The sequence below is a fragment of the Rhinatrema bivittatum genome, chromosome 11 (genome assembly GCF_901001135.1).
Source record: "Rhinatrema bivittatum chromosome 11, aRhiBiv1.1, whole genome shotgun sequence".
Classification (NCBI taxonomy): Eukaryota; Metazoa; Chordata; class Amphibia; order Gymnophiona; family Rhinatrematidae; genus Rhinatrema; species Rhinatrema bivittatum.
In genome coordinates, this window is record NC_042625.1 from 91,254,427 (window position 1) to 91,281,752 (window position 27,326).

Genomic DNA, 27,326 nt, shown 5'->3' on the forward strand with positions numbered 1-27,326 from the left:
CTTCTAGGCACTTGGACGCTGCCCAATCACACTTCAGTAATTCAACAAGAACTCTTAAAATTCACCAACTTCAAATGTCACAATCTGACACAAAGTGCCTTTTAGTCTGAGCCAAATCTGTCTCTTCCATCTGTACCTGTGACTCCTAACGGGTGGGGGTTACCTTCCAGGGGCCCCCCCCCCCCCCCCCCTGAGACTGGCTGAGCTCTGCTGCACTGCAGGGCGGCCGGGTTTCCCTGGGAGAAGCCCCACCTGCATGCAAGCTCCTTTCAGCTGTTGTACTGGGTTGGTACCGTGGAAGCTGAGGGGGGTAGTCAGTGTCGAGCTCCTCTTCCACCCCCTGCTCTTCCAGAGTTTTCTCCCCTGAGGAGCCAGCGTGCCCATGCCTGCAAGCTAGTCAAGATCTGTATTATGTTTAGTAAGTTAGTCTAATAAAAAAGTATTACCTTGTATTATTTTTATTTCTCTGCCTTCCAGTGAACTAACATGGTACCCGCACATCCTCCTGGAAACTCTAGGGGTTTCTACAGCCCATTGTAGCAATAATCCAGTTTGGCAATGTCCCATACCATCCATAATATATCGGGCTTGCTAGTGTGTCCATCAGTGCTCGCGCATGTGCTGCAGCCCGCCGATAGATGGTGCAGGCGGCTCCATCACGCCACAGGTACGAAGGACAGCGGCCATGGCAGGACAGGCAGAATATAGCAGAGGAGACCCTGGCACGTCGTGAATGGCGCGCATCCTGCGGCACACGTTCTGTTCGCGGCGAGGCTGGAGGCCCGGCGCGCCATTCCCAGGGAAAAGGGAAGGCCCCCGTGTGCTGCGATCGGCGCACCCGGGTCTTCATCTTTGCCATGAACGCTCCGTGGGACGCGCTCCATTCACAGCAGGCCGGGGTCTCTGCTGAAGGCAAAAATGGAAGGCCCCCATTTGCCGTGAATGGCGCGCCGGGCCTTCATCGTCGCCGCGCATGGCGCAGGTCCCGCAGCAAGCCGGTGTGAGCGAATGTGTGTCGGGGTAGTAACCGCCGTAATAAGCAAGCTGCTCCCGTTTGTTTACCCTGCGTGGAGAACCAACAATGGCTGAATTGCACAGGCAGGGTAAACAAACGGGAGCAGCTTGCTTATTACGCGGTTACTACCCCAAACCAATCAGCCTGCTACTTCACTTAGATGCAGCTCTAGCACTGCTGTCTGCATCGATGGTGGGGGTGGAAGGGAATTAGAACCAAAAAGTTACCAATAAAGGGCCCTGACCTCAGCGGTCAGAGTAACAGATAAGTATGAAAACAAATAGGTGTGAAAGCTTGCTGGGCAGACTGGATGGGCCGTCTGGTCTTCTTCTGCCCTCACTTCTATGTTTCTATGTATGTGAGAGAGCAGGAGCGTGTGAGAGAGCATGGGGGAGGGGGGTGCCGGTGAGAGAGAATCTGTGAGAGAGGAGAGGCGGGGTGACAGAGAGCAAGGTTGGGGAGGGGGGTGGGGAGGGTGTGAGCATGGGAGGTAAGAGAGGGTGGGTGGGGGGGGGGGATGGTTAAGTGTGGGTTTCAGAGAGAGGGAGCCGATATGAGGGGAGGGGGATGCCGGTGAGAGAGGAGAGGGGGGTGGGGGGAGTGCGGGAGACAGCTTGGTTGGTAAGAGGGGGAGTGCGTGGATGCTTGAGTGTGGGGTTTCAGAGAGGGAGCCTGTATGAGGGGATGTGTGTGTGTGCGCCAGAGGGTGAGGGAGCAGATGTGCCAATACAAAGGCTGGCCACCCGGGCGTAGAACGGGTACAGTTGCTAATTTCCTTATAGTCCAGAAATACATCCTCTGCAAAAAGGAATCATGAACTTTGCAAGGAAGCCCCCAGCGCCTTATGCTTATAAATAAAATGAAATCCTTGTGCTTTCCTTACAGCCCTGCCCTGGGAAGGGCAATGTTCGGCCACCCAATTTAACTTTAGTTATCCAGCTAAAATATTTGAAAAAACTGCACTCGAGGGGGACAGATTTCAAACCCCATTTGCCCTGTGTAAATGGCCTGAAGAAAAAGGCTCTCTGAGAATGACCCCCATGCAGCCGCATTTTCAAAGGAGTTACCTATGGAACTGTTTTGCATACTGGCCTAGCACTTTCCAAAAGCCACTTACAGGCGCAAAATGGGTGGACAATTCAATGCCATACATTGTAGCAATTCCATGGATAAAGTACATTTACACGTGCAAAACCCAATTTTCAGCATGTAAATGCTTTTGAAAATCAGGCCCATGTCTATCAACAATGATGGCGCTTTTATCGGCGGATTAGAGGTGGGGCTAAGGCGGGGGAGACGGCAACGCTGGTAGCTCTGCCCATACAAAGCTACCTGCATTTGGTTTTTTTTTTTTGGGGGGGGGGGGGGGGCGCAGGAAGAACCATCTGCTGGTGCGGATCTCTGCAAGCACTCCTCCCCCCTCCCCCACAACCAGTTTTTCCCCAGAGGGAAAGCCTGCACCGACTTTCTCATTGAAAACTGCCCCAGGAGGGTAAAGGTCAAAGCCGTTTACATCCCTAAAACCTGGTTTTATGCCCACCCGTGGCTCGTTGGGAAAGCTGCCGGTCTTTATGCGCGGAGCTCAATTTTATGTTATTTTCTGGGGGGGGGGAAAGCGTGCGTGGAAATCCACGCGCACGAGTTGCGCCCTGCCTGCGACCGATCCGCGGAGGCAGCGAGCAGCAGAATGCGCGGGCAGGGCTGCGCGCGCTCTTCCAGGATGTCAGGGCTCTGCTTGGGTCTGGGGGCTTTACCCGCCCCCTCCTGCTTGGACGGGGATTTATTCTGCACTGGATTGGGCGGAGGGAAGGAAAGCCCGGGCCTGCCCCCCCCCCCGGGGGGGGGCAGGCCCGGGCTCCCCGCATCTGCCGCCAGCCCTCCCAGGGCGCTATAATCCGCCATTCCTCGCCCTCCCCCCCTCCTGGCCAGGCTTGCGCTCACTTTTCCTGCCGAAGGTCCTCGGAGAGATATTTTTGGAAGGGGGAGCGAGGGCAGGAAAAGCCTTGAGCAAAAGAAAGATTGGGTTTCCTTCCCAAAACGGGCCCTGCCGCGCTTCAGAGCAGCGATTAACGTCCGACGTGGCCTGCGGGGTCCGGCCCGAGCTGCCAAAGGTGCCAGAAGGTCATTAAGAATGAAAGAAAGAAGGGGAAGCCGCGATGAGAGAGAAATCTGCACCGAGTGGCTGCCCAGAGAGCGCAGGATTCGGTCCCCGGGAGCCCTTCCCAGCCCTGCAGGGCTCTGCTGCCTCCAGGGGGGAGGAGCTTGGCAGCCCCTGCGCCGGCCGCGCGCCTCCCTGCCCCCGGCCGCCTGTCAGGCTGACATTTGACGGCTGCGGACCGGGCGGTGCTGAATGTGAGCGGGGTCCGCCCGCCGGCTTATTCTTAGTAAAACCTCGGAGATCAGCAGCAAGTGACGGAGGGGACCAGCTGTGGCGGCGGCAGCAGCAGGTGCGGGCTGGACATTTATAGGAAGAGGCTGCCCTCTTTCTGAAGGAAGCGAGCACAGAGCCAGTCCACTCACTCGCTGGAGGGCCTCAGCTGTGGTTTTTTTTTCTGTTTCTTGCTGAATTGGCACCCGGAGCCTTCATTCATAATTTGCTCCAGGGATCGTGTTCTCCTGTTTTATATTCTCCTTTCCCCTCCCCCCGTCTTACCTAGTCTGGTCATTGGAGTTACAGCCCTCGGCTAAGAGCCTTAAAAAGAGCAGAAAAAGACAACAAACCATGCTTAATTTTTTAACATAAAATATACACATTTGTTAAAGCTCAGAAGCTGACACCCTAACAGGTGAATTTTCAAAAGGATTTACAGGTGTAAATGTAACTACTATCGTAGCAATTTTCAAAAGCCGTTTACCCGTGTAAAGTGCACTTACGTGACCAAATCCTATGGACAATTCAATGGCATATATTATAGCAATTTTCAAAAGCCCACTTGCTCAAGAAAAACGCATTTACTTGAGTAAAACCCAGTTTCATGCGTAGAAATGCTTTTGAAGATCAGGCCCGCGTGTGTCTCATGGAAGAAGCCAATCTCTCAGCGCTCCCCAGTGAACATGATACGCAATGGAAAGCTCCGACACACCCAGTACCAGGGAGACGATAACTTCATCACCCATGTCAACACCAAGCTGACCCATCACATCATTGTCTTCAGATGCATTGGACGTGTAGAGTTACCAAATATTCACAGCGCTGAACCCAAAGGGCTCGAGTTAACAAATGTCCCGCGTGCTCATTCCATATGAACATTTGTCATTGTTTCGTTATTCCTGCTCCGTTAATTTTGATTGTACGACATCACCACCTCCGGATTCCCCTTCATCGTTTTATTGCCTCAGTTTCCACTTTCAAAGGGTTTTATTCATTCCAATTTCAGTAGACATCTCGACTCCCTCTCCCTACTCCCCCCCCCCCCCACCAGCGAAAAACCCCAAACCAAAACAAAACCCAAACCAGAACACACCCAATGAGGGTTTCCAATCAGAGAGGCGGCAGCGTGTCCGAGAACAGCTGGATCGTACCTGCCATAGGCCGATCCAAGGGTGCAACGTCTCCGGCTCCTGGCGGAGGAAACGCTGCTCCCAGGCCCTCTTACCCGAGAGAGCAGGATGCATCCTGTTCCCTGGAAAGTGCCCACATCTGATTATTATCAATGCCAGCAGGGAAAGGCGCCTGAGGTACCGAGCTGGCCCGGAGTAGAACAAATTGCACATTTCTCCTCCTTCCTCTCTTCCCCCCCCCCCCCCCCCCCCCCCCAGCTCTTCCCCTCCTATTCCTCTTTTCCCCTCTCCACCTCCCCTCTGTATCCATTTCCTCCCCTCTACCTTACCCCTTCCCTTATTCTCCTTCTCTCCTCTCTCCCCTCCTTATCCTTTTTTCCCCTTCCAACCTCCCTCTTCTCCTCCTCCTCCTTTTCTCATTGCTCTGGCAGGGTTGCTGTCCCCCATTGATGGTCGGGCACGGGCCACTTCTGCCTCCTCCTGGGCCATCACTGCTCCTGCCTCTCTCAGCCCCATGCACCCAGAAACTGCACTGAAGGCTGCTCCCCCCCCCCCCCTCCCCAGCCCTGCTGCCAGCAATATTCTGTAATTATATGACTCGGCTGAATTATTTCTAAAGGTCCTATAAAAAAAAAAAAGAAAAGACAACTCTGATTTCCAAGAGCCACAGGCAGGCCTGGTTCTCGGGATATCCAATATGTGTATGCATGAGCTATAACTGCATACAACGGAGGCAGAACAATGCCAGGTTTGTGGCTCCTGAGGACTGCAGATGGCCACCCCATCCTGGGTGAAAGCTTGCAAACAGCTGCCAAGGCTGCAGTGTGGACTTTGTAGTTCATTTTCATAGGGATACTGTGTGGTTAGGTTCCCTTTGAAAACCGAAGAGCACCTGCTGACTTTGCATCTACTTTTGTGTGGGCAATAAAAAAAAAAATGGAAAGGAGGCGGTTTTTGCTTTCACGCAGAGAGCATGCCCGAGGCCTTTCTTTGGAAGTGTCCTCTGACAGCAGAACCTGCAGGAGGTGTCTCGCTTACCCATCCATCCTGTGGTCCCCAGCTGTGCTGTGTTCATGGGGGAAAAAACCCCCCCACTTTCGTTTCTTTTCGTCTTATTCTGGTCTGGTTTGTTTCAGTTCTTTTTAGCCTGCAATGAATGATTTTAGCCTGCGCCAGGATGGTGGAAACGAAACTAAACAACATCTAGTTGCTGATGTGTCATTTCAGATGGGGAAAAAAAAACACAAAACGAAACAACGAATGTGGTTAGTTCCCTGTGACTGTAAAACCAGTGTCCCACCTTTTGAGGTCACCAAAACTCTTGCCTCTCTGAAGCAGGCCCCGCAGGCCCGGCCTACGACACGCACACAGAATGAAGCAGCTTCGCTAATTATTAGAAACGCATCGTGAAATTAATATCGATATCCCTCAGTTTCTAATTGCAGCCGTTTGCACTGGCAGCTGTGGCTTCTTGCGTTGATCTGGCAGATTTGTGTGGGTTACATTAAGCCATGGGCTGCCCATTGTGTTACTACCACAAGCTTGTAAGCTGCTATATATAAAACCCTTGGACGGGCTCTGGCTGTGGGACACATTCTTTCAGGGGATGGTCATCTTCACGGCGAGGGGAGAGAGAGAGAGGGGGGGGGGGGCAGAGGGAGAGGAGAGCCTTCCTTGTCCCTTCTGTCTCTCTCCTGCTTCTGGGGGACGAGGAAGTACATCCCGGGTGGATCTGACTTTTCGGTAAGTAGTGCTGGGCTCCCCAAGAGATTTTAACAAGACTTTAAGCTATGGCAAGAAACAGTGACCCCCATCTGGCACTTCCAATCCCTGTCAATTTCATCAGAGCCCCCCTCTTGCCTTTCCATGAGCATGAAAAGTAGTGTAAAGGATGAATCTTTTTTTTGTACTTCTGTAGATCAATTATTTGACTTAAGACACCATTGAAAATGGTGATCCTGTGTGGTTAATATTATTTAATAGTTGTATGCACTGTTTGCTGAGGGAAATAGGACGTGATCTTATGTGCTGACGGTACAATGCTATTTCTGTTTCAACAGCTTTCTATCAAATAGCAATGTTATGGGTGCACTTGGAGGGTATTCTCTTTGGAGAGTTGGTTTGCATTTAGGTCAAATACTGCTTAGTTTTGAATTCCCTTCCCACTGATCGTGTCCCCTGCAATGGAAAATGTATTTTTTCTTTGGTGCGTCTATGAAAGGGGACTTGCCTTCTGTGGCACAGACTATGATCTGCCTCCTAATCATCTGATGAGTCGGTTTAATAAATGAAGAGATCAGCGTGCAGTGCTGTCAGGGGGAATGTCCTCACCCACTAGAGAACAAGATAAACCAATGGAATGCATCAGCTCCTGGATAAGTACAGGATGTTCCAAATAAGAAATTCACTTTTCAAGGGCCTGATTTATTGAGGGGGTTTTTTTTCTAGGCATAGAAGAGGGGCAGGGAGTTTTAATTATAGGAAAAGACAGTTTGCAGAGATGCGGTAGGGCTCTGATAGCCCGGAGGCTACACACACAGTTTCTCTGCAAACTCGTTTTGCTGCTTTTTCTTCTTAGTGCTTTTTCCCCTAGGGATTTCATCACTTAATAGTGCCAGTTCGTTTCTCAAACGTTGGTGGGGATTGCGAGTGAGGAGAAAGACGTGTCTTGGAGCTGGGCTAACTGGGAACCAGCAGAGCTGGGAGCCAGGCTTGCTTCAGGAGATAAAGAGATCATTACCAGCCAAGAAGGCTCCCTAGAGGAAAGAGATATTATCATTAGGAATGGCGAGCACAGAGTGCCAACTCCCGGGATACTCAGAACGCCAGCCGCGAGTGCACGCAAAATATGGCAATGAAGGCAGCTGGGATTGAGGCAGTGCTGGGAAGGTAGGGAGCCTCCTTGCCTAGCCTGGGAGATCCTGAAAGAGTATATTTAAGTTAAAATCTGGCCTAGTTCCAATTCCCTGGGGGACATGAGTGAATTATGTACAGTACAAGATCCAGAGAGGCATCAAATGCACTGTGTGCAGGGTCTAGCAGATATTTTGGAGAGGAAATCATGGACAGATGTGTTTACATGATAATCAGATTATGCACCACCGAGCAGTAATTAACAGAGCCATTTGATTAGCTCTCTAAGGGGCCTGTTTACTAACAAGCATTAAAAGTGCATGTTCTGACATGCAGTTCACTAGTGAACATAAAGCCTTTTGTGAAGCACACGTTACAAGTGAAGGAAATATGGATGTTAAAACCATCTAGAGATGTAGTTAAAGTTTTGTGTTAAAAGCATGGATGCATGCATTAGCACAAACTGCACTACATTGAAATGAGCTGCTTTGCACAGTTTGGAATGTTAGTAGGAAATTTAAATATTTACTGTGTTAGTGGATTGCTTTGTAATGCTCAAAGCAAGCAAACACAACAAAACATCAATAAACAAAATAATGCAATAATCAAATACATCATAATGATACAAATACAATCCATCAATAAATACACTCTTAAAATATAAATACAATAATACATTAACAGTATGGCCATTCATAAGTGTCAATATCAAGACTGACCAAAGAATATCACTGGTGAATTAAAAACAAAAAGAATCACAGAACAACATGTTTTATTAGTCGTGTTTGTTGCTGACTAAGCAAACATTTATTTCACTTAGAATAACAGGGCATGGGATACAAGTTGTTTTTTGGGTTTTTTTTAATTCGTACAGTTCTACTTGCTGCCTGATTTCTTGGTGATTTATTGCTGTATTAATGCATTTAGCCTACTAAGCCTTGATTGTCCCCTGCTCGACTGCTAGGTAACAGGCCTCCTGTCAGCATGGCAACAAGACACGAGGTCTACCACAGAGAAGAGGAGCAGTCTGACCAGCGCCAGCAGCACAGTCTGCAGATTTCCTCTTCAACTCAGAAAAGGAAATTCAAGAGCAGGTGAGGCTCACTTAGTAATAAGTGTGCGATACACTCCAAGGTGAGCCGTGTGATTCAGTTCCCATCCCTCACTTTTGCGATGGTGAGGGAACTCACTTAACCTCCTCAGTATTATGCAATGTGCAATTTCTGGCAAGAAGTTCTTTCCGGAAGTGACACTGGTTAATTGTGTATATTATTTTGTATACTGATAATATTACATAATTGATGCACTGTACTAATTTAAAAAAAAAGAATGTTAGTGCTCATGTGCTAGCTTTTAATTGCTGAACCAGCTCCTCTACACTTGTATTCCCTGTCAGAGCAGACTCCAGAAAGGCTCGGAGAGAACGCGGATTCCCTCGCACTCTCAGGATCTGATTGGTCCATGGTGGTTAGTGTCACTGTGACATCACAACACATGAGACAAACGCCAGTCCACGCGAGCTGACTATCGGCTCCCAGAAAGTTTGGGGAGAGTGCAGACTCTCAAATGTAGAGGACGATATACTAACCAGTGGCGTTTTTGCCTGGTTAGCCACTGTCTGGCAAACGTTTGCATCCATAGCTCACTTTTGCGCAGAATGTTTCATGCAAAGTTCGTGGCCATGGCAACATGCAGAACATTTCTGTGGCTGGTGGCTGGTGGGTCCGTCATGTTCTAGTCAGCCACAAAATGTTGCTATCCAGGTTAAAAAAAAACCCCCAAACATTGGTATATCAGGCACTAAGCATTGCAACGGTTTGATTCTTCCCTTTCAAAGTGCGAGCAACAAGTGAAAACTGCAAACCCGTTCTCCGATCATACTGCAGGCTTGTTTTGCTGCCACTTTATTTAACGGTTTTGTTCCTCTGTTAAGTGTCCTGCTGGAATTATTTGTTGCCAGAGGATGTGGTTAGTGCAGTTAGTGTAACTGGGTATAAAAAAGTTTTGGATAAGTTCCTGGAGCATAGATCCATAAACTGCTAGGATGGTAATTAATAAGCAATAGTAGCTTGTGATCTATTTGATGTTTGGGATCCTGCCAGGTACTTGTGACTTGGATTGGCCACTGTTGGAAACAGGATACTGGGCTTGATGGATCCTTGCTCTGACCCAATATGGCAATTTCTTATGTTCTTATAGGTGGACTAGAAATAATTTAAATAAGAAAATAAAAGAAAATAAATAGTAAATGACAGAAGGAAAAGACTCAAGTGGTCCATTCAATCTGCCCAATAACGGCCACATTTTTAAATGGCCATGTGCTAAAAAACAGGTTATGCGTGGGCGGTCCGGGGGTGGGAAGGGGCGGGGCTGGAAGCAACCGGTACAGCAGCCATTTGCCGCTGTGCTGGGGAAGTGCTGGCGCACATAAGTGACACTGGTTAATTGTGTATATTATTTTGTATACTGATAATATTACATAATTGATGCACTGTACTAATTAAAAAAAAATGTTAGTGCTCATGTGCTAGTAAGCAAAAAACAGAAAAGAAAAGGTAGGAAAAAGGGTTTAGGGGGTGGGGAGGAGATGGGGAAGGGAAGTTTATTTAGGGGGGTAGGGAAGTTCCCTCCCAGTCCGTTCCTTAATTGGGAGGGAACTGGGGAAGGCCGGGATGCATCGCCGCACGGAAATTGCATAAGTCCTCCTCCCCACCCTTGCGCAGCCCATGGATTTTATAACGCCGGGAGGCGCGTGCACATGGAGGTGCGCGCGTACCTTTAAAAATCTGCCCAATAAGTTGTTAAGACGAGTTAAGTGCTGCTGGGTTCAGGTTACCCCTCCCTTCTGTTGAAGGCGGATTCTGGCACATGCGCCTCTTTTGCTCCGCCCCCTTCCCTGGCCCTGCCCCCTTTGCAGCAAGGGCAAGATGCAGCCACATCCGCAGAGGGGAGAGGACGATTTCAGAACCAATCCTTCATCTTCATCGTGGAGAACCTGCTTGTAAATGTAAAATAAAGTTGTTATTGCTTTATTATGTAAAATGTCTGGTTTTTATTATTTAATTGATGTCATGTTTGTTTCACTGTGAATGTGATTCTGTAAACCGCCTCGATCAATATTTGTTTTGAAGGGTGCGATACATAAAACTTTTAAATAAATTTGCCCGCTCCGATTTTACCCAGGGAAGGACTTAGTTACCCGGGGAAAATCATTTGAAATTTGCCTTCTCTGGGATTTTCAAGCTGGGTCCCACGATGCGTTTGCTGAACTAATGACACAAAGCTTGGGGCTGGAATTTTCTCAGGATGGCCCTGGAAAATCCAAATTATCTCAAGTCAACCCTCTCTTTTTTTTTTTTTTTCCCTCCCCCTTCCCCTGATTTGCTCTTCGGTAATTTCCATGCCACGGGGAAGCGACGAGGATGCTGCCGGCGTGGAGCTCTCAGCCCTTGACATGGCCTTGGCGAGAGCTGCATTGACTTTGGACATCCGCCTGGAATCGCCATGGTAGGTGTCCAGGGTTAGCTTTCCTGATCTGTGATGCGGGGTTCCTGCACGGGGCACTGATACATTCCGCCTTTCCCCAGGATGTTTGAGGTGTAGGTGCGCTGGTGCAGAATAAGAGGCGCGCGCGTGATTTGAGCAAGGTTCTCAAATTAGAAAATGAAAGAAAATGTAAAAGATTACAAACTGAAATCAAACGACCCCCCCCCCCCCCCACCACCATAAAAAAAACCCTCCTGTATGACCCTACTAGGTTGTATGTACTCACTCTTCTCCAAAAACATATCCATTGATACTTTCTTGCATTTCCTTAAAGAAACCGAAGCAGATCCCAGATGGTCCAGTGGCCCAGTAAGAGTCCTGCATGCTGCCATGTGATTGCCATCCCCGGCTTTCAGCCCAGCTGGGAAATGGGAATGCAGCAGAGGCAGCATTCACAGCCCCTGGTAGGAAGGATTTTGTCATTGCTCAATGGTGACACCTAGTGGCCAGACCCAGAGAGCACTCATACTGGGCTCCTGAGGGAGCAGTTGTCTGTGGCCTCTGGTCTAGGACCTTCACTAAATAGCTGGGCTAGGTAGAAAGAAAAGAAAACCCTAGGTTATAGTGAAGAAAAACTCGTAACCCAATAAAAACTGTTTCCAATTGTGCTTAAAACATAAAGGGGTAGTAAGAAATTACTGGAACAACAACAACAAAAATCAAAGCACAGCCAATTTTGGTCCAAGTTTGTCTAACATCTGTAGATTCATGGCGGTAACAGAGGTTTTCCTTTTACAGGGAATTCACGCTGAGAAGAGAAGCCATGGCTCTGGAGCTGGAGACCAGGGGGCAGAAAAGAGCTGCATTCGGAAATGACATGGAGAGAGTGGAAAAGGAGTTAATAAGAACCAGTCGCTTCCTAAGATTACACATGGATCGAAAGGCGCTTCGAAGGAAGGTGAGAATGGAATTTCCTAACGATGGATCTACTGATGGAAGACAGAAAGGTACTGAGAAATGGGAGCTAGGGACTTGGAAAGCTCTTTAAAAAAAAAATTACAGAGTATTGTAGACTCATTAGCTGTCGTTAGGCCGATATGATGACCGTAGAGAGACGTGTGAAACGTGCAGATTTAACCTCGCAAGAAATTCTGCAGGACATCCGCAGGATCCACAAACTCCACAGAATTTTTGCTAGGGGCGCTCATTTCATTTTTACGCTTTTATTCTGCCTTTTTCCTTCATAGATGTGAACCCAAAGTGGTTTACAGCAGTAGGGAAAGGTCTGTGCAGGATGCTAGGGATGTGTATTTGTTTCTTCTGTTTTGGCGGGTAAGCACATACCTCATTGAATTTGTAGTGCATGCGAAAAAACGGACATTTGTACATGCATAATATACGGTTTTTTTCGCATGTACTATAAAGTCGGCGAGGTACGCGCGTACCCGCCAAAATGCAAGAAATGAACGTACGTCCCTCCAGAATTCTTCAAAACGCCACGGAACGCCGCCAAATTCTGTGGGAAACTGCATAATGCTGCAGAATTGACCATTGTAACCTATGCGCGTCTATGGAATTTTGCTGAAGGCACATCCCAGTCGCCATGTGATGTTTTTATGCATTTTAAGTGAAATAAAACACGGGGACAGGTGGCTTTCATGAAATATCCAAGGAGGTCAAAATCAGTGAAATCTTACGCACAGAAAAACGTCCACAAGTCTAGAGCCCATTCTGGCTAATGTATTGTAGAGATGTGGGAATATGTTTTCCCAAAGTAAAAAAAAAAAAAAAAGAAAGTGGTGTTGTCTTGTGAATAATTGACAAGACACAATTTCTTACCGTCATTCAGCAGACCTGTCAATGCCCTCCTGCTTCCTAGACGTTATGCAAAAGGGCTTTTCCAAACCTTTGCCGGATTTTTGCTGAGTGCACAGATGATTACGCGTTAAATCTTATGGCTAAAGATTTCATGAGAAAGGGAAGACCTTCTTTTGAAATGAGTTGTGAAGGTTAGAAATGTTCTCTTCGGACACCCCTAGTGGTGTGTCTCTGACAGATCATTACTTTTCTGTGCCGTTCTTATCACCATGAGCAATGGTGTTAACACCCAGTGGCTGGTGCACGAGAAGTGCAAAGGTCATGGCCGGTTCTCATTTTTCCCCTCATTAAAATATCTCCCTTGGGGCTGTAAATTCAACCTTGCCAATTTGCAAAATAAAGTAACGTTACCTTTTAAATGCTACTTTGTATTTTTCTGTTGTTCCTTACCGTTCCAACCCCTTTTCCTCTGCTACTCCCTGCCCCCCCTCCCACCTTAAAAAAAAAAAAAAGAATCTTTTGCTTTTCTGAACGAGGGCTGAGCCTTACTTTGCACTGTTGCAGGCCGAGGAGAAGATTCGGGAGGCGCGAGAGGTCAGGGAGCTGTGTTCGGCCAGGGCACCCATGTTCTGGATCCCGCTGAGAGCTCACGGCGTCTGGGAGAAGATGAACGTCACGCTGTCTTGCACCGTTCGGGGTTCCCCTCCGCCAGACGTCAAGTGGTAAGCTATCGTTTTGTTTTAGACTTTGAGGACGATTTTCAAAGCCGATTTTTTTTTCCCCCCCCCCCCCCCCCCAGGTAAATAAGGATATACCTGGGTAGACTGCCCTGCCTGAGCGTTGCTCCTCTGGGAGCAGAATAAAAAGTGCATGCAGGATTTCAGATCACACCCAGCTTTAGCCCAGGTTAAAAAGAGGCGTTGGCACTGAAGGGGGGGGTGGGGGTAGTTAGGTTGGGGGATTAAACCGTGTCTGCAGCTTTGGATTTCCAAGGTGAGGTGTTGTTACCCCGAACGGCTACCTGACCAAATAGCAAAGTCTACAGGCGTACACAGTACGCACGAACCCAGTTCCTGAGTAGTTTCTCTTTCAAAATTAACTAAAAGGTACATGAGTACCTTGCAAACCCAGCAGACTTTTCAGAATTGCCATTCCATATGGATAGATTTAAGGACCAGCTGAAAAGACCCATTAAAAATGAGAGGCCGAGATGACCTCTGCTCCCCCCGATGTCTGTTTGCCAGCCCCTGGGGACCGCTTTTCCCCTCAGCAGTGTTGTCCATCCCCCTGCCTCCCCTCCCCCGTCCTGCTGCAGCAGTGGGTGGCATTAGCACCCGTGCTGTATCTGGCAGAGCCCGGGCTCCCTGCCAGTCGTGCTACTCACTCTTTGCCCTTCCCCCTTTGCCGGGCAGCTATAGCATTGTCCTTTAGAACAATGTTTAATGGGGTTGTTTTATGGTAGTTAAGTCTTGGTCAGATCAAAGAGGTCCAATGCATTCTCAAAAGAGTTGCAAGAGAGACTGAAGGGAGCCATTGGATATTTTCTGGCATTTCTTGCAGGTGCTTGCTAGTTACTCGCCATGATGCGGCTTTTAATCAGAAGAAGCAGGTGCAACGGGATGGGAGCTCTAACTCTGATATGGCCAAAGGTGTCCCCAAAAAATTGGTCCAGAGGGCTCTCGACCAATTTAGATTTCAGGATGCCATAATGAATATTTATGAGTTGAATCTGCATACATTTCGTCTAGGAAGCAAGTTAATTTGCATATTGTAGTTATCCTGAAAACCGGATCTGGTGGAGGTTCTTAAGGACTGAATCTAGTCTCCAGATCCTGGCCAGCTTGCCCCCTCCCTTCTTCTTTGCTGTTTACCCAAGGTGCACTTGGTCCCGTAATGCAGGTGGGGCTGTGGCAACAGAGGGACAAGATCTGGGAAGTGCATCCTCTTCCTGTTAAAGGGCTTTTCTTCTTGCAAATGACATCAGCTACTATTTCTGTCCAAATCTTAATGAGGATTGCTTAAGGAACCATCGCATCGTTACGTGAACAAGTTAAACTGGCTCCACCAGGCAATTATGAGTCCTAGTGCCAGCTTTTATTACGTGCCAGGGCTACTGTCCCAGACAGAACATCAAACAAGCAACTCGCTTTCTTTAGAAATCTTGCAAGACTGACTTGAGATTACTTCATATGCAAAGCAAAGGCCTATCAGCATGTTCCATCCCATCAAGGACATTATCCGCCCCTCCTGTAATTTTTAATTCCCATCCATAGAAAGTCTGGAATTTGTTGCGTCAATCCAGTCCTGGTTTAACTGAATTGCATACAGGAAATTGTAGGTCTGATAAAAGTCCAGGCATACAGGGGGGTAAAGTTCAGGCTTAGCTTGCTTGTTATATATATTAAAAAAAAAAAAAAATAGGAACTGGCTAATCAACTTCAGGCCTACCAATCCCAGAATGCTTAGAAAAAAAGTCAGAAAGTTCGGAATGTCTCAAAGAGCCCCCTGAAGCCTTGCAGGGAGCTGGCAGCTGCTGGAATTTTTTTAAAATTTTCTTTTTATAGAACTAAGTGATAAGCCTCCTAGAAAAAAAAACCCCACTTAAAATTTCACCCAGTGTAGATTAAAAACTGCCAGCTCTAGGAACATACATCAGTTCCTTTCTCCTGAAGAATTCCTTGGTCCCAGCCTCCTGGAGGAGTGGGCCCAGAGTTATGAGCTTTAAAGTGTGACGAGCAGCCCTCTGTGCTCAGTGGGTCTGCCTGCCAGCACAGGGACGTGTCATACTCGGCTAAATAAAGTTCTGGCACCAAAGAGCGTGGGACACTCAGGGTAGTGTGTGACAGATGAGGCAGCTGCTGAAGCCTTGACTCTGACGAGAGGAACAGCTCCTGTGTACGCCAGGGTCCAGTCACTGCCCGTTGCAAGGCAAGAACCATTTCAACATCTCCTTTCCAGGCAAAGTCTTCTCCCTCACGGCTGACGGCAAGCTTCACACCCCACTGAAGGACAGGCCGGGGCCAGTCCTGCTTCTCCCCCCCCCCCCCCCCTCCCCTCACTGGACTAGTTTGTCTGCAACTGCTCCTTGACTTCCTGCTCAATGCGTCATGAAAATGAATATTTTAGATGGGTACTGCCAAGAAAAAAATAGAGAAGAAAGCTTGAAATGTGCTCTTCCTGCAAGCAATGTCATCAAACAGCTCGGATTGTTATAAAGTCATGAGCCTAGTGCCTGGAAACATCGGTGAAAGAAAAAGCACATCTGCAACTTTGCATTCTGGTTTTTCTAGTTAGTCACTGAGTGTGTAAAGGAAATGATCATTTTAACCAGTAAACTCATCAGATATGATCTTGAAGTCACAGAGCAGCCATAGATCAGCAGCCTTCTAAGAAAGTTTTTAAAGGCGTTACATATGTAAATGTAGTATACTATCCGAGCAATTTTCAAAAGCCACTTAACGTGGACAATTCAATGGCATATATTGTAGCAACTTTCAAAAGTCCACTTACTTGGGTGAAGTGCATTTGCACGTGTAAATCTCAGTTTTAAGCCTGTAAATGCTTTTGAAAATCGGGCCCTTAGTGTCTCATTCTTTTATAAAAACTTTTGTGATGTGAACAAATGCGAACTGCTTGTCTGGGTAGGGTAGAACCTAAAAGCTTTTACACGAATAAAATAAATAAATCAGAGAAATACTTTACGAAAGAACAGTAAACGTTTCCTTTAGGATACAGTGCTTAGGGCTGACGTCCACGGGGTCAAAGCACGTAATTTTCATGTGTAAGTCTACTTTGAAAATGAGTGGGCACGTGCAGACCCTCGCACGGCGCACACTACTAATGATATCATCCTTTGCTCATGCAATGCTCCTTGGAAGCCAGAAGGATGCAGCGGGAGAATTGTAAATGCTGCCTCCTATTATTCCCTCGCATGTGATAAGATCAAACATGGGCGGGGCTCTGACCTTAGGGGGTGGGTGCAGCCACGGCACAGACCAGCCAAAACCCCCCACTTTCTTCCAGCAAAGAGAAGGAAGACGCACACACCGGTATTCAGGGTTACAAAATCTGCCCGAGCGGTAGAAAGTGTTATAAAGCAGGCTGGGACACAGAGCCACGCCGATCGCTTTAAGGCTTAAACGAGTCCATGCATCTGTAAAATGTGCCTAGCGGTAAATGTTGACGAGTAATCATAAGGCTTGGGATTAGCTGCACGGAGCAGCAGTTGCTACCTTTTAAGAAAAACTTGGGAGTAACCTGTACGGAGCGGCAGTTACTACCATAAGAAGCTTGCTGGGCGGACTGGATGGACCATTTGGTCCTTTTCTGCCGTCGTTTCCGTGTTACTGTGTGTGCAGGGACAGTAGGTCCTTCACATTGCTTGCAATTGTAAAAGAAAGAGGATCAGATTAGGAATTAAAAAAAAAAAGAGGAGTATCCTGGTCTCAGTCCTCCTGCAATGGCGACAGAGAATGGACAGGTTTAGGGCTTGTGATCGCAGGGTTGGCTTCTGGTAGTGCAGCGGACTCGAGTCAGCTGAGGAAGCTGTGAATGAAAGGCTCATGGCACCAGATTCCCGGCCCTGGTTCCAAGTGAACTGAAATTGCAAAAGAGCCATTCTCCCCTCTCCTCCCTCTCCCCCCAAAAAAGGTCCTGCTTGGCTGAGCACTCGATCATTTTGGAGAAATTGTGACTGGTTTTCTCTTTCATCGATTTGGGTGTTGATGACAATGATTTGTGTCCGATTTATGCAAGATAACACAAAGATTATCAGATATGAACTGGGAAATGCAGCATCCAGAAAAAGCTAAGCAATGATAAATGTGAGCCTAAAGCATCCCACGTAACGCAGGTCTTGAGTCACTAATGGAGCGCAGCGTTGAATTCTGTCATTTAGGTATAAAAACGGCGTGCCGATCGAGCTGCGCTTTGCCGAGCCCGGGAAGTACAGAATCCAGAACAAGTTTGGCGTGCTGTCCCTCGAGATCTGCAGGTAAGGTGCCGCGGCTCCTGCTACGCTCTTTGCAAACAGAAAGACATTTTAAAAATGGGATCTTCTCTAGCACAAATAACCCGAGGTGGTTACAGCCCTCTGAGAAGTTATCAGATGAGCAAGGCTGAGCAAAGCTTGGCTTGAGGGCGGCTCTGTGGGGCCTGAACTGACCTACAGCGAGCACGCAGGGGTTCATGGCGGAGTGGCCTGGTATTCTCACTTTCTTTGGCTACAAAACTGTCCAGTGTTTCTTTTTTTTTTTTGTACTGTCCTGCACAAAGGAGTCACCCAAGTCGCTGCATTTTAAATGACATTTCCTGTTCATGTTGGACTCGGCCTTTTTTTTGCCTGCCCGCGTCCCTGGGGAAGGCAGTTTTCGAAGACCATTTCTATGGATCAAAAGTACGCGCTCTCTTCCACAACGCGCAGTCTGTCAGACGCACTTGGAGGAGGCGTTCCCAGGGGCGTGGCCAGGTCGGGGGAGGGAAAAGCGCGTGCATACGTCTTCAAATCTTCGCGCGAACTTTTCACACACAGTTGTACCTGCAGGTAAAACGGGCACAAGTGACCGGAAATGTTTTCCTTTTGATAACTGGCGCCGAGGCGGTGGGTAAACGGTCCACATGGACTATGCACGAAAGCGGGCGGTTTGAACCATTGCCCACTCTGAGGAGCTGAAGAAAAACGGGGGCCGGGGGGGGGGGAGAAGGGAGTGTTCCCCCTCCCCCCAGTCAGTCCGGTTTTCAGGAGAGCCACAACGAATATGCAACGTGTAACCCGGTATCTGCAGATATATCCCTTTATTGTATTTAAGTACCATTCTTTCATACCGTACACTCTCTGCGCAGAAATAAAATATGACAATTCTTCAGTCTGTAAAGGCTCTTGCTAATCCCTTTGTATGTGATGCCGAGCGGCATCGATCTGTACGGATTAAGAAGATGAACAACAAATACCCAATCCGGATTCTTTGCTTTGCAGATGTTCCTCGGAAGATTCTGCTGATTACAGCGTTATAATTACCAACAAGTATGGTCAGGCCACTTCATTTGCAAACGTACTCGTCAGAAGTAAGTAGGGACTATTTTTATTTCAGTGGAACAGGATTCGTACCATGGCAGTAAAAGCAGAGACTGGCGGGCTGTGCTGTGCTAGCAGTACAAGAGTTAATGCAGGTTAATACCTGGATATAAACTCATTACAGACACCCAGCTAATGAGGCTGAATGATCTTTGGACGCAGCGAGGTTGATATTCAAAGGCTTTGCCCGGTTAAATGTTGGAGTTAGCAGGTCAAAGGCTCAAGGTTTGAATATTTCCCTCTCTCCCGCCTCTCGCCAAGCGGATAATTTTTGTGTGCGCAGGTCACTGTGTGTCCAAAGTTTATCCCGATTAAAAAGAGGTGACGCTGGAGCTGCTCCTTTTGCAGGGGTTAACTTTAGCCAGAATGAGCAGATATTGAGCTAAGATTATGTGCACAGGTCTGGTTGGAAAAGCACCAGTCGTCAAGTTATCCTGGTGCATTCAGCAGAGAACATATCCGGGGAAGTCCTGCTCAATATCCAGACAGAGATATGCACATAACCTACCTACCCACCAGCGCTCTGAGTCTTGACCTCGGCGTTCCTAGATTGCCCGATATTCCAGCTCCTCTAAATGCATCACTTTTCTGCTTTCTGGCCCCCTCGGCTGGGCCTTGTCTCGTGTCTCCAAAAGCCCTCGGGAATTCTGGGTGGATTTTCAGCACTGAGAATTAGGAAAACTTCAGGGATGCCCCAGCTATAGTGATGTCGAGGGAAAAGTTGTTTCATTTTTTGTTTCGGGTGTTTTTTTTTTAAATTCGTGTTTTGATTTCCTTAATGTTTATTTCGGTTCGTTTTGTTTACAGAACCAAAATAAACATTTAATATAAAAAAAAACACCAAAAGAAAAAGCAACAACAACAAAAAAAAAACAACTGCCCCCACACTCTTCAGGTACCAAAACAGAGTCTCTTACCCCTTCCTGAGATCTGCAAGCTAGGAAGAGGCAGGAGTGATCCCCAGTTTGGAAACGATGCAGGCTGGCCCTGAGGTCCGGAGCATGGAGGAGTGGGGGATGGGGAGAGATATGAAGAAGGCCTGGGGAGGGGGAGGGGTATTTTGCTGTTTGGGTGGCTCACAGGGATATTTTTTGTTGACTTTCTGGAAAGGCACTTGGTAATTTTGCCTATGGTAACAGTAAATATCCGCACACCAGTTGCCCTCAAAAGATTGCATCTCTTTTACCAATTAACTTTATGGCTTTTTCTATGTGTACACGAAGGTCAGATATAAGCCATCCCGAACGCAGCATGACATCTTTGTCATTTCTTTTTTTTATAGCATATTTTGGGCTGCTATCGGGACTTGATTGGGACGCATCGAAAAGTGAGTGTGCCTTCCTGAATGCCTGCTTCTGGTGGCGATTCTGTTGCTGCTGCCACACATGATAAACCTTGCACGCTCTTGTGAACCATTGTGTGAAAATCAGCTTTCACCCTTCACAAGGATTTTGGCGTTTTGTCCACTTTGTTGCCGACATTTTGCACCACAGGATTTGATGCAAGATCTTTAAGGATCTGTTTTCCAAAACCCTGGCACACCCGAGGCAGCCGGTTAGATATCAGCTGGCAACATTTAGAAGAATTTTTAACTACAACTTCGCTGGCTAAATTGTGGATGAATATTCTCCTATCAGCGGGCTAAAATCTAGATCAGTTATGTCGGGCACTGGGGGATTTTGAAAACAGATAGATCCCTCTGGGTGACTACAGAACATCTAAATCCTTAAGTGAGGGGGTAGATATTTAGAAAAAAAGACTGCTGACCTCCCTGCCCACAACCTAATCAGTCACAGATTCTCGCTCCACATTCCTCCCTCTCCCCCCCTTATTGTCACTCCCTCCCTCCTATACCATGCCCCCAACAGCTGATGGGGAATTCCCCAGCTGGCCTCCTACCAATCCATCCCCTATTCCTCTTTCTTCCCTCTCCACCCTGCAAAAACTCCCCTGGCTATGATCCCTCCCTCCCATCCACCCCGCAGCAAGAATAGATGATGAGGACTGGAGCGGGGGTGTTCCCCGTCAGCTGCTCTTGCCCTGGGGTGGTAGGGAGGGAGGGTTTTCTGATCGGAGGGAGGGAAGGAGTGGGCAGTAAATATTAGATCAGGGCTGGCTCCGGCGCAAGCTGCTGGCTACATTAGGGCCAGCACTAAAAAATCCATGCTAACGTCCCTCCCCTGATCCAGCCTTTCCCCTAGGGCCGCCCCCTTTTCGGGAGGTTGAATTTAGCTGCCTTGTGAAACTTACAGGCCAGTGCAATATCGGCGCGCAGGAAGCAGGCGCTCAATGCTGGGCGTGCGCCCGGCCACCTCTCCTGGGCACCTGATGTCCTATTTAAATGACCCGCTGCGCTAGGAAAAATTGTGTGCCCTTGACATCGGGTGCGTAGGAGACATGGCTGGGTGCCCAGCGGCTGACCTGACCTAAGCTCCTATCTCCCAAGCAGTCCGGTTCGGACCCCGGAGTCCAGTACCTGAACTCGGGAATCGGAGGTGCTCAGGAGAAAACCGCCCTTGCCAGACTGCAAGTCTCGGTCCCTCCCAGCCAGGAACCCCTGCCAGAGACCCTCCTCGATCAGGGCTGTTCCCGATTGGTCCTTTTCACTGACATGTGACAGTGAATGGACCAATCGGCAATAACAGCTCCGGCGGGGGTTCCTGGTCTGGAGGGGAGGAGATTTGTAGTCTGGCAAGGGCCATTTTCGTAAGGACCTCAGATTCCCGAATTCAGGTGCTGGACTCCCCCGGGTCTGACTCAGACCGCTTGGCCCATCGGGCCAGACCCTGGAGCTGGTCAGACTGGGTCTTTTTATTACAATTTTTTTTACCTTACTCCTCTCTGTTCCTCCGACTTAATATCGCCATGACTTTTTTTTCTTTTCCAAAATTAACGCCTGCCTGGAGAGTAAAATGCGTGTTGGGCGCATCGGGGAACAGCTGATTTAGTTAATTAGCCATGCACGCGATTGGACGCGTGTTTGGATGTGTTAACCCCCGTTTTGCATTGGAGGTTATGGACGCGCATCGACCTGTGCACTGCGGCCAGCGCACGATATTGCATCGGCCTGTTAATGAATAGGCAGAATCTGGCAAAAGAGTAGGTGCAGCGTATATATCTAAGACCATCCTGGAATAAAATATTCTGGTGCCTGTGCTCATCCGTGCAGATATATTTATTTATTTATTTAGCATTTTTATATACCGATTTTCCAGTAACAGAATTACTAATCAAGTCGGTTTACATTTTAAACAATAACATGACAGGAGGATGTCTTACAATAAACAGGAAGATTGAACTTGGATAAAAATAATTGGGGTTAACAACATAAAGCTACATCTTTAGTCTTGATCATTTGTTGGCATTCAAATAGAAGCTGAAGTTAGGAGAAAGCTTGGTTGAATAACCAGGTCTTGAGTCTCTTTTTAAATACAATAGGGCATTGCACTAGTCTGAGGATATACAGACCTTTATTTCTACGTAGGGGGTACAGTGAAAAGTAAAATTCTGCAACAGTGTTTAGGAAAAAAAAAAAGCTTTAGAAGTGTCAAAATCGCTCCCACGGGAATTGGGAGCCGAGATGTAACCCAGCCCGGGGCAGGCATCCATATACCCAGCCGTATTTGGGTGCGCTTGGGCTTAATGGGCAGCGTGAAGGATGTTGATGAAACATCTCTAGTGACTCCTTCTGCTCCGGAGAACCCGCAGACGTCTTTCTTCAGGCTGCGGTGAATATTTTCCATTGCTGTCACGTAACTTGTGAGCTTCTCCTTTCGCGACAGAAAACACCAAAAATATGTCTCGCTGTGTGGTCTCCGGATAGACTGGGTCCCCGACCCCCCCCCCCCCTGGCAGCTCTTTTCTGTTGAAAAGTCGCACCCTGTTCCCCGCTGCGCATCCCATTGCTTGTCGGTGGGTCACGCTTCTCCGTTCTCTTCTTCCTCTTCCACAGTCGGGCTGGCCGGACGCGAGGCGGACTTTCTCAGCGTGCTTAAACCCGTCTTCTCCAGGGAGACCGAGCCTTTCACCCTGAGCTGCACGTTCTCGTCGGATCTTCTCCAGCACCAAAGAGATGTCTCCTGGTTCAGAGACGGTTAGTGTCCCTCCCTCTCTCCTGTCCCTCCCTTTCCCTTCACCCTACTCTTTCAGACTTTTCCGGCTCAGTAAAACAGTGCCTTTAACATCTCGGAAACAAATCAGCTTAGGTTTTTTGTTGTTTTTGTAAAGAAAGTCTGGAAGATGGTAGCAAAATACCTTGTGATATTAGAAAAAGACTTTTTTTCATTTTTAGATTTTAGGGTTTTTTCCTCAAATTTTCCTGGAATTAATCTATTTGGCCCTGCCCGTAAGAAATTTAAAGGAGCTCCTACGTCTTGCTGACTTGGGCATGACTGAGACTGAAACGGTCGGGCCTCAGTACATTATAAGGTTGCACAGCGTTACCATCAAGCACCAGATACCGTACCCTTAAAAAGAGACGATGAATTTTTTTCTTTTAACTTGTTCCCTCCATATTTCAGGGCCTGGTGCCCGCCCAGAGAACTTCACCCTCCCTGGCGGTGCCACTGCCCCATCTTCAGAGCTTAGACTGATGGGCCAAGCAGGGCATTCAGCGAGAACTTGGTGCCCAGGGGAAGGCTGCCGGGCACAGAGCGGAGGGTGCGTGTGTGCCTGAGATCCTCTTCTCTTTCGTTTCAGGCCTGTTACTGAAGGAGTCCGACCGGCGGAAGATGAAGTGCTGGGGTCCTGAAGCTTCGCTCGCCGTCTCTTCTGCTTTCAAAGAAGATGAGGGGTTTTATACCATTTGTATTCCGACGCAGACGGGCTTCAGGAAGCAGAGTGCTTACGTTTTTGTCAGAGGTAAGAGCCTTCCCACCCTCCCTGTGCTACCTTGCGGGGATTACTCCATTGCGATTCGTTTCATGTAGAGACGGGAAAACAAGGAACACAGCACAGGGCAAGAAAAAAAACACACTGTGCCCATAAACTTAGGATTCAGGAAAGTTTTTAATACCAAAGGTCCAGATGTATCCAGAGAGGTCCAAACTCAGAAGTGAAGTCGCACGGTCCCCGGACACGGACCGTGTTTCGTACAAAAACTGCGGCGGCAGGGACCCAAATCACAAGCTCGTCAAATGTGTCGGTGAAGAAACAGATTCCCAACATTCAGCGAATGCAAAATGGATGAGGAGATCGAATCATCTGTGAGGTATCCAATCCAGCATTCGTTGCTTTCCTCCGAGAAGAGAGACGGCAGGTCGGAAGGCAACATGTGTGCAGCACTTCTACCAGCTTGAGCTCTTGAGAACAGGGGACGCAATACATCAGGACACAGAAATCACTCTTCCCAAAGATGAAGCCTTGTCCAGATAAGTTTTGGAGAGCGAGGCAGTCATAAATATACCCTTTCATTTGGTAATGGGGCCGATGTTTGCTCATTGATTACCGTGAAGGTGATGGTCTGTCTACCCCCCCCAGCTCTCTCTAACTAAATGCTGGACATGTCTACTTTTTCCTTTTCATTTGCAATAGAATATCATTTAAATACTTATTTGGGTTGGTTCTCTATACTGGGGAGTGCTCTTCCGTTGTGCTCAGTAGCTTTCCCTAAGCTCTGTGCCAGGTGCCACTAGGGTCACCCCGGGAATAGTGAGAGTGCCTGCCTTGATTTAGGCTGGCAATGAGAGGACTCCCAGTCACAGCCTGAAATAGCTTTGTGGAAGATACTTGGCATGCTTGGGACAGATGCGGAGGACAGAGATGGGGCAAGGGCTGAGAGGTTGGGTGAAAGACATGGGTGAGGGATGAATAAAGGGATTTTACGTGCATCTGCCCAAACTAGATGAGATTCAGGCCTGCTGTTGTGGTCTTTATCTGCTGCTGTTTCACCTGTTACTGATCTCCATAATGATTGCTAGCATGAAGGGATCAGTGGGGGAAGAGATGAAGCTTATCCTCCGTCTCACTTTCCTGTGCCCGAGCACATGTGGTGAAAACAATCCTGGAGCAAACATCTGGTCAGGCTTACGGAGGAAGCGTCCAGCTCTACATTCCACACCCGTCCAAGCCTGGTTGCTTTTATGATGATGGCGCAGTGCCCCAGCGACCTCGATTTTGCCGTCCACTCACAGAAGGATGAACACCAGCTCACGTAATTGAGTTTTGTGCACCAGCATTAGGCAATCAGAAGACCGTGCAGAACCTCGTCAATGATTAAAAAGTATAAAACGATCTAAGGGTGGTCACGTCAGCACGGCCCTCTAATCAATAAAATACCTGCCCTGAAATCCAGTCTCTGCTGTTAAATGCTACAAAAGCAGTGCCCGACGCTGTCATTCACTGCTGCGCTCTGCAGCCCTTTGGGTCTGGCAAACTCCTGTTAGCTGGTACGATGGTGCGACGGTTGTTCAGAAGACATTTCAGAGAGCTGGGGGTCCTCTTACAGAAGAAGGTCTCAGGGACCACTTCATACTCTAGGTCAAATATCTCCAGAAGGTTTTGGGTTTAAAAAAGGATTGGCTAGGTTCTTGGAGGAGAAGTCCATTACCTGCTATTAATCAAGTTTACTTAGAAAATAGCCACTGCCATTAGCAATGGTTACATGGGATAGACTTAGTTTTTGGGTAATTGCCAGGTTCTTATGGCCTGGATTGGCCACTGTTGGAAACAGGATGCTGGGCTTGATGGACCCTTGGTCTGACCCAGTATGGCATGTTCTTATGTTCTTATGTTCTTATGATCCAGGGTATATGTGTTACAAAAGAAGGCAGACCGTGATTTATCATTTCTCCTGGGCAGGTTCATCTGTACCAGCGCATCTCTTGGAATAAATCTGTTTAAAACTCCATTTTTCCCCCACTGTCCTACCGTCCTTTACAATCATAACAGTCTGGGAGTCTCAAACTCCACCCTCGCGGCCAGTCAGGTTTTCAGACTATCCATGATGAATATGCATGAGATACATTTGCATATACTGGCTCTGCAGCACATGTAAATTTAACTTAATGCTCGTTCATTGTGAATAGCCTGAGACTGGAGGGGGGATGGGGGTGTGGGGGTCGCCAGGGCAGGTTTGCGAAGGCTTGCAGTCTGGCGGGTGACTGTGGGAATCTGGGATCTCATTTTAAATGGTTCAAACCCAGTCCCGATCTGTCTCTGCTCCAGATGCTGCGGCTGCCGTGGTTGGCGCTCCGGGGGCCCCGCTGAGCGTGAAGTGTCGCGACGTGTACAAAGATTCTCTGCTCCTTTCCTGGACGCCTCCCAGCGACGACAGAGGAAGCCCAGTCTTCGGGTATTATGTCGAGAGGTCAGTAACGCTGCAAGGCGACACGCGCGGGGGGGGGCCCTTCTTCCTGAGGGGCTTCTCTTGTTCCGCGTCCACGTCAACAGTGGTTTTAGAACAGAGTCCAAGGGAAAAACCCCCCCCCCGAAAAATGGCGCATCAGTGCCCTGAAGTCTATAGAGCGCTTTCACCCTGGTTCTAAGCAGCGGCTCACGTAGCGGGAGAAATTCACTGCGGTATTTGTAGGATTTAAACATGGGGGAGAAAAGGGATGTGAAGACAGAGCTCACAGGAAAAAATACATTTGGAAGAGTCAAGGCACCCCCTACAAATCTGAGAAATAGGAGTGGACATTCATTCAGGTGTTTACTTCAAGCTGAAAATGTTGGGAGCCCTGGCATGGGAGAAAATGGCTGGAGCTATGGAGGGGGATGTGCTTTCCTCTCAACCACATCATTCATGGCATATTTCAGCCCCTCCCCCCCCCCCCCTTAAATATCCAAAGTCCTTCATTGTAAGTTTTAAAAGTTTCAAAGAAAATTGGGAAACTGAAATGCATGGACGCCTGTGGTCCCAGACTCATCTTTTCTATGTATTACTGTTAACCGTCTTGGTTCCTCGTGAAACACATCGGATGTAACCATGCGTGGAGCTCTGCCTTGTCTCTCTTGTGTTTCAGGCGAGACGTAGAGACTGAGGAGTGGGTGCCCTGCAATGAGCACCCCGTGAAGATCTGCAGGTTTCCCGTCTCGGGACTCGCTGAAGGGAAAACGTACCAGTTCCGAGCTACGGCCGTCAACCAAGCAGGCGTCAGCCACCCTTCCAAGCCCAGCGCGGCCGTCACGATGAGAGACCCCACTGAGGGCAGCCGATCCATAGGTACGCTGTGACTTGTAAGAACTGCAGCTGGCACGGCCGCCGTTACTCCTGCAGATCAATGACGCCCTCTCGTCATCTGGGCTCTTGCCAAAAAGCTGTTTCGGCGTCGGTGGATTGGAAAATCGTGCTGCCTTCAGTATTTTGTAAAAGCAAAATGTGTTCACCTGCCAAAATCAGAATGAGGGACAAGGACGTCATCAAACTGGCTGGTGGCAGATGAAACCTCTATAAATCTAATGGATATTTATTGTTGGCCCAGGGCAGGGTCTGCAGGGAGGTGTCAGGGTTTTATTGATCTGCATTGGTGCAGTGTTTTCATCTTAAATCCTTTGAGCCGTTCCTCCTCAGCTGCAAATTCTCCCTGTAGTATTCTTGCCTTGGCATTATTTTGGAAACACACTGAGGGCTAATCTCAGGTT

At 48.2% G+C, this 27,326-nt stretch overlaps 1 protein-coding gene across 2 annotated transcripts in view; it reads left to right on the forward strand.

Annotated features, from left to right (window-relative positions):
* Window positions 1-6,107: 6,107 nt before the first annotated feature.
* Window positions 6,108-27,326, forward strand: part of MYOM3 (myomesin 3) — a 54,926-nt gene continuing 33,707 nt past the window's right edge. The window contains exons 1-12 of one of the 2 annotated variants that reach the window (XM_029619600.1): window positions 6,126-6,259; window positions 8,334-8,463; window positions 10,784-10,876; window positions 11,654-11,813; window positions 13,238-13,395; window positions 17,571-17,666; window positions 18,648-18,736; window positions 20,029-20,073; window positions 22,699-22,839; window positions 23,445-23,606; window positions 25,911-26,052; window positions 26,708-26,907. In XM_029619600.1, the coding sequence (XP_029475460.1) occupies window positions 8,354-8,463; window positions 10,784-10,876; window positions 11,654-11,813; window positions 13,238-13,395; window positions 17,571-17,666; window positions 18,648-18,736; window positions 20,029-20,073; window positions 22,699-22,839; window positions 23,445-23,606; window positions 25,911-26,052; window positions 26,708-26,907 (1,396 nt within the window). In that variant the 5' untranslated portion in view covers window positions 6,126-6,259; window positions 8,334-8,353. Of the gene's footprint in view, window positions 6,260-8,333; window positions 8,464-10,783; window positions 10,877-11,653; window positions 11,814-13,237; window positions 13,396-17,570; window positions 17,667-18,647; window positions 18,737-20,028; window positions 20,074-22,698; window positions 22,840-23,444; window positions 23,607-25,910; window positions 26,053-26,707; window positions 26,908-27,326 lie in introns of both variants that reach the window. The other variant, XM_029619598.1, reaches the window with a different exon arrangement.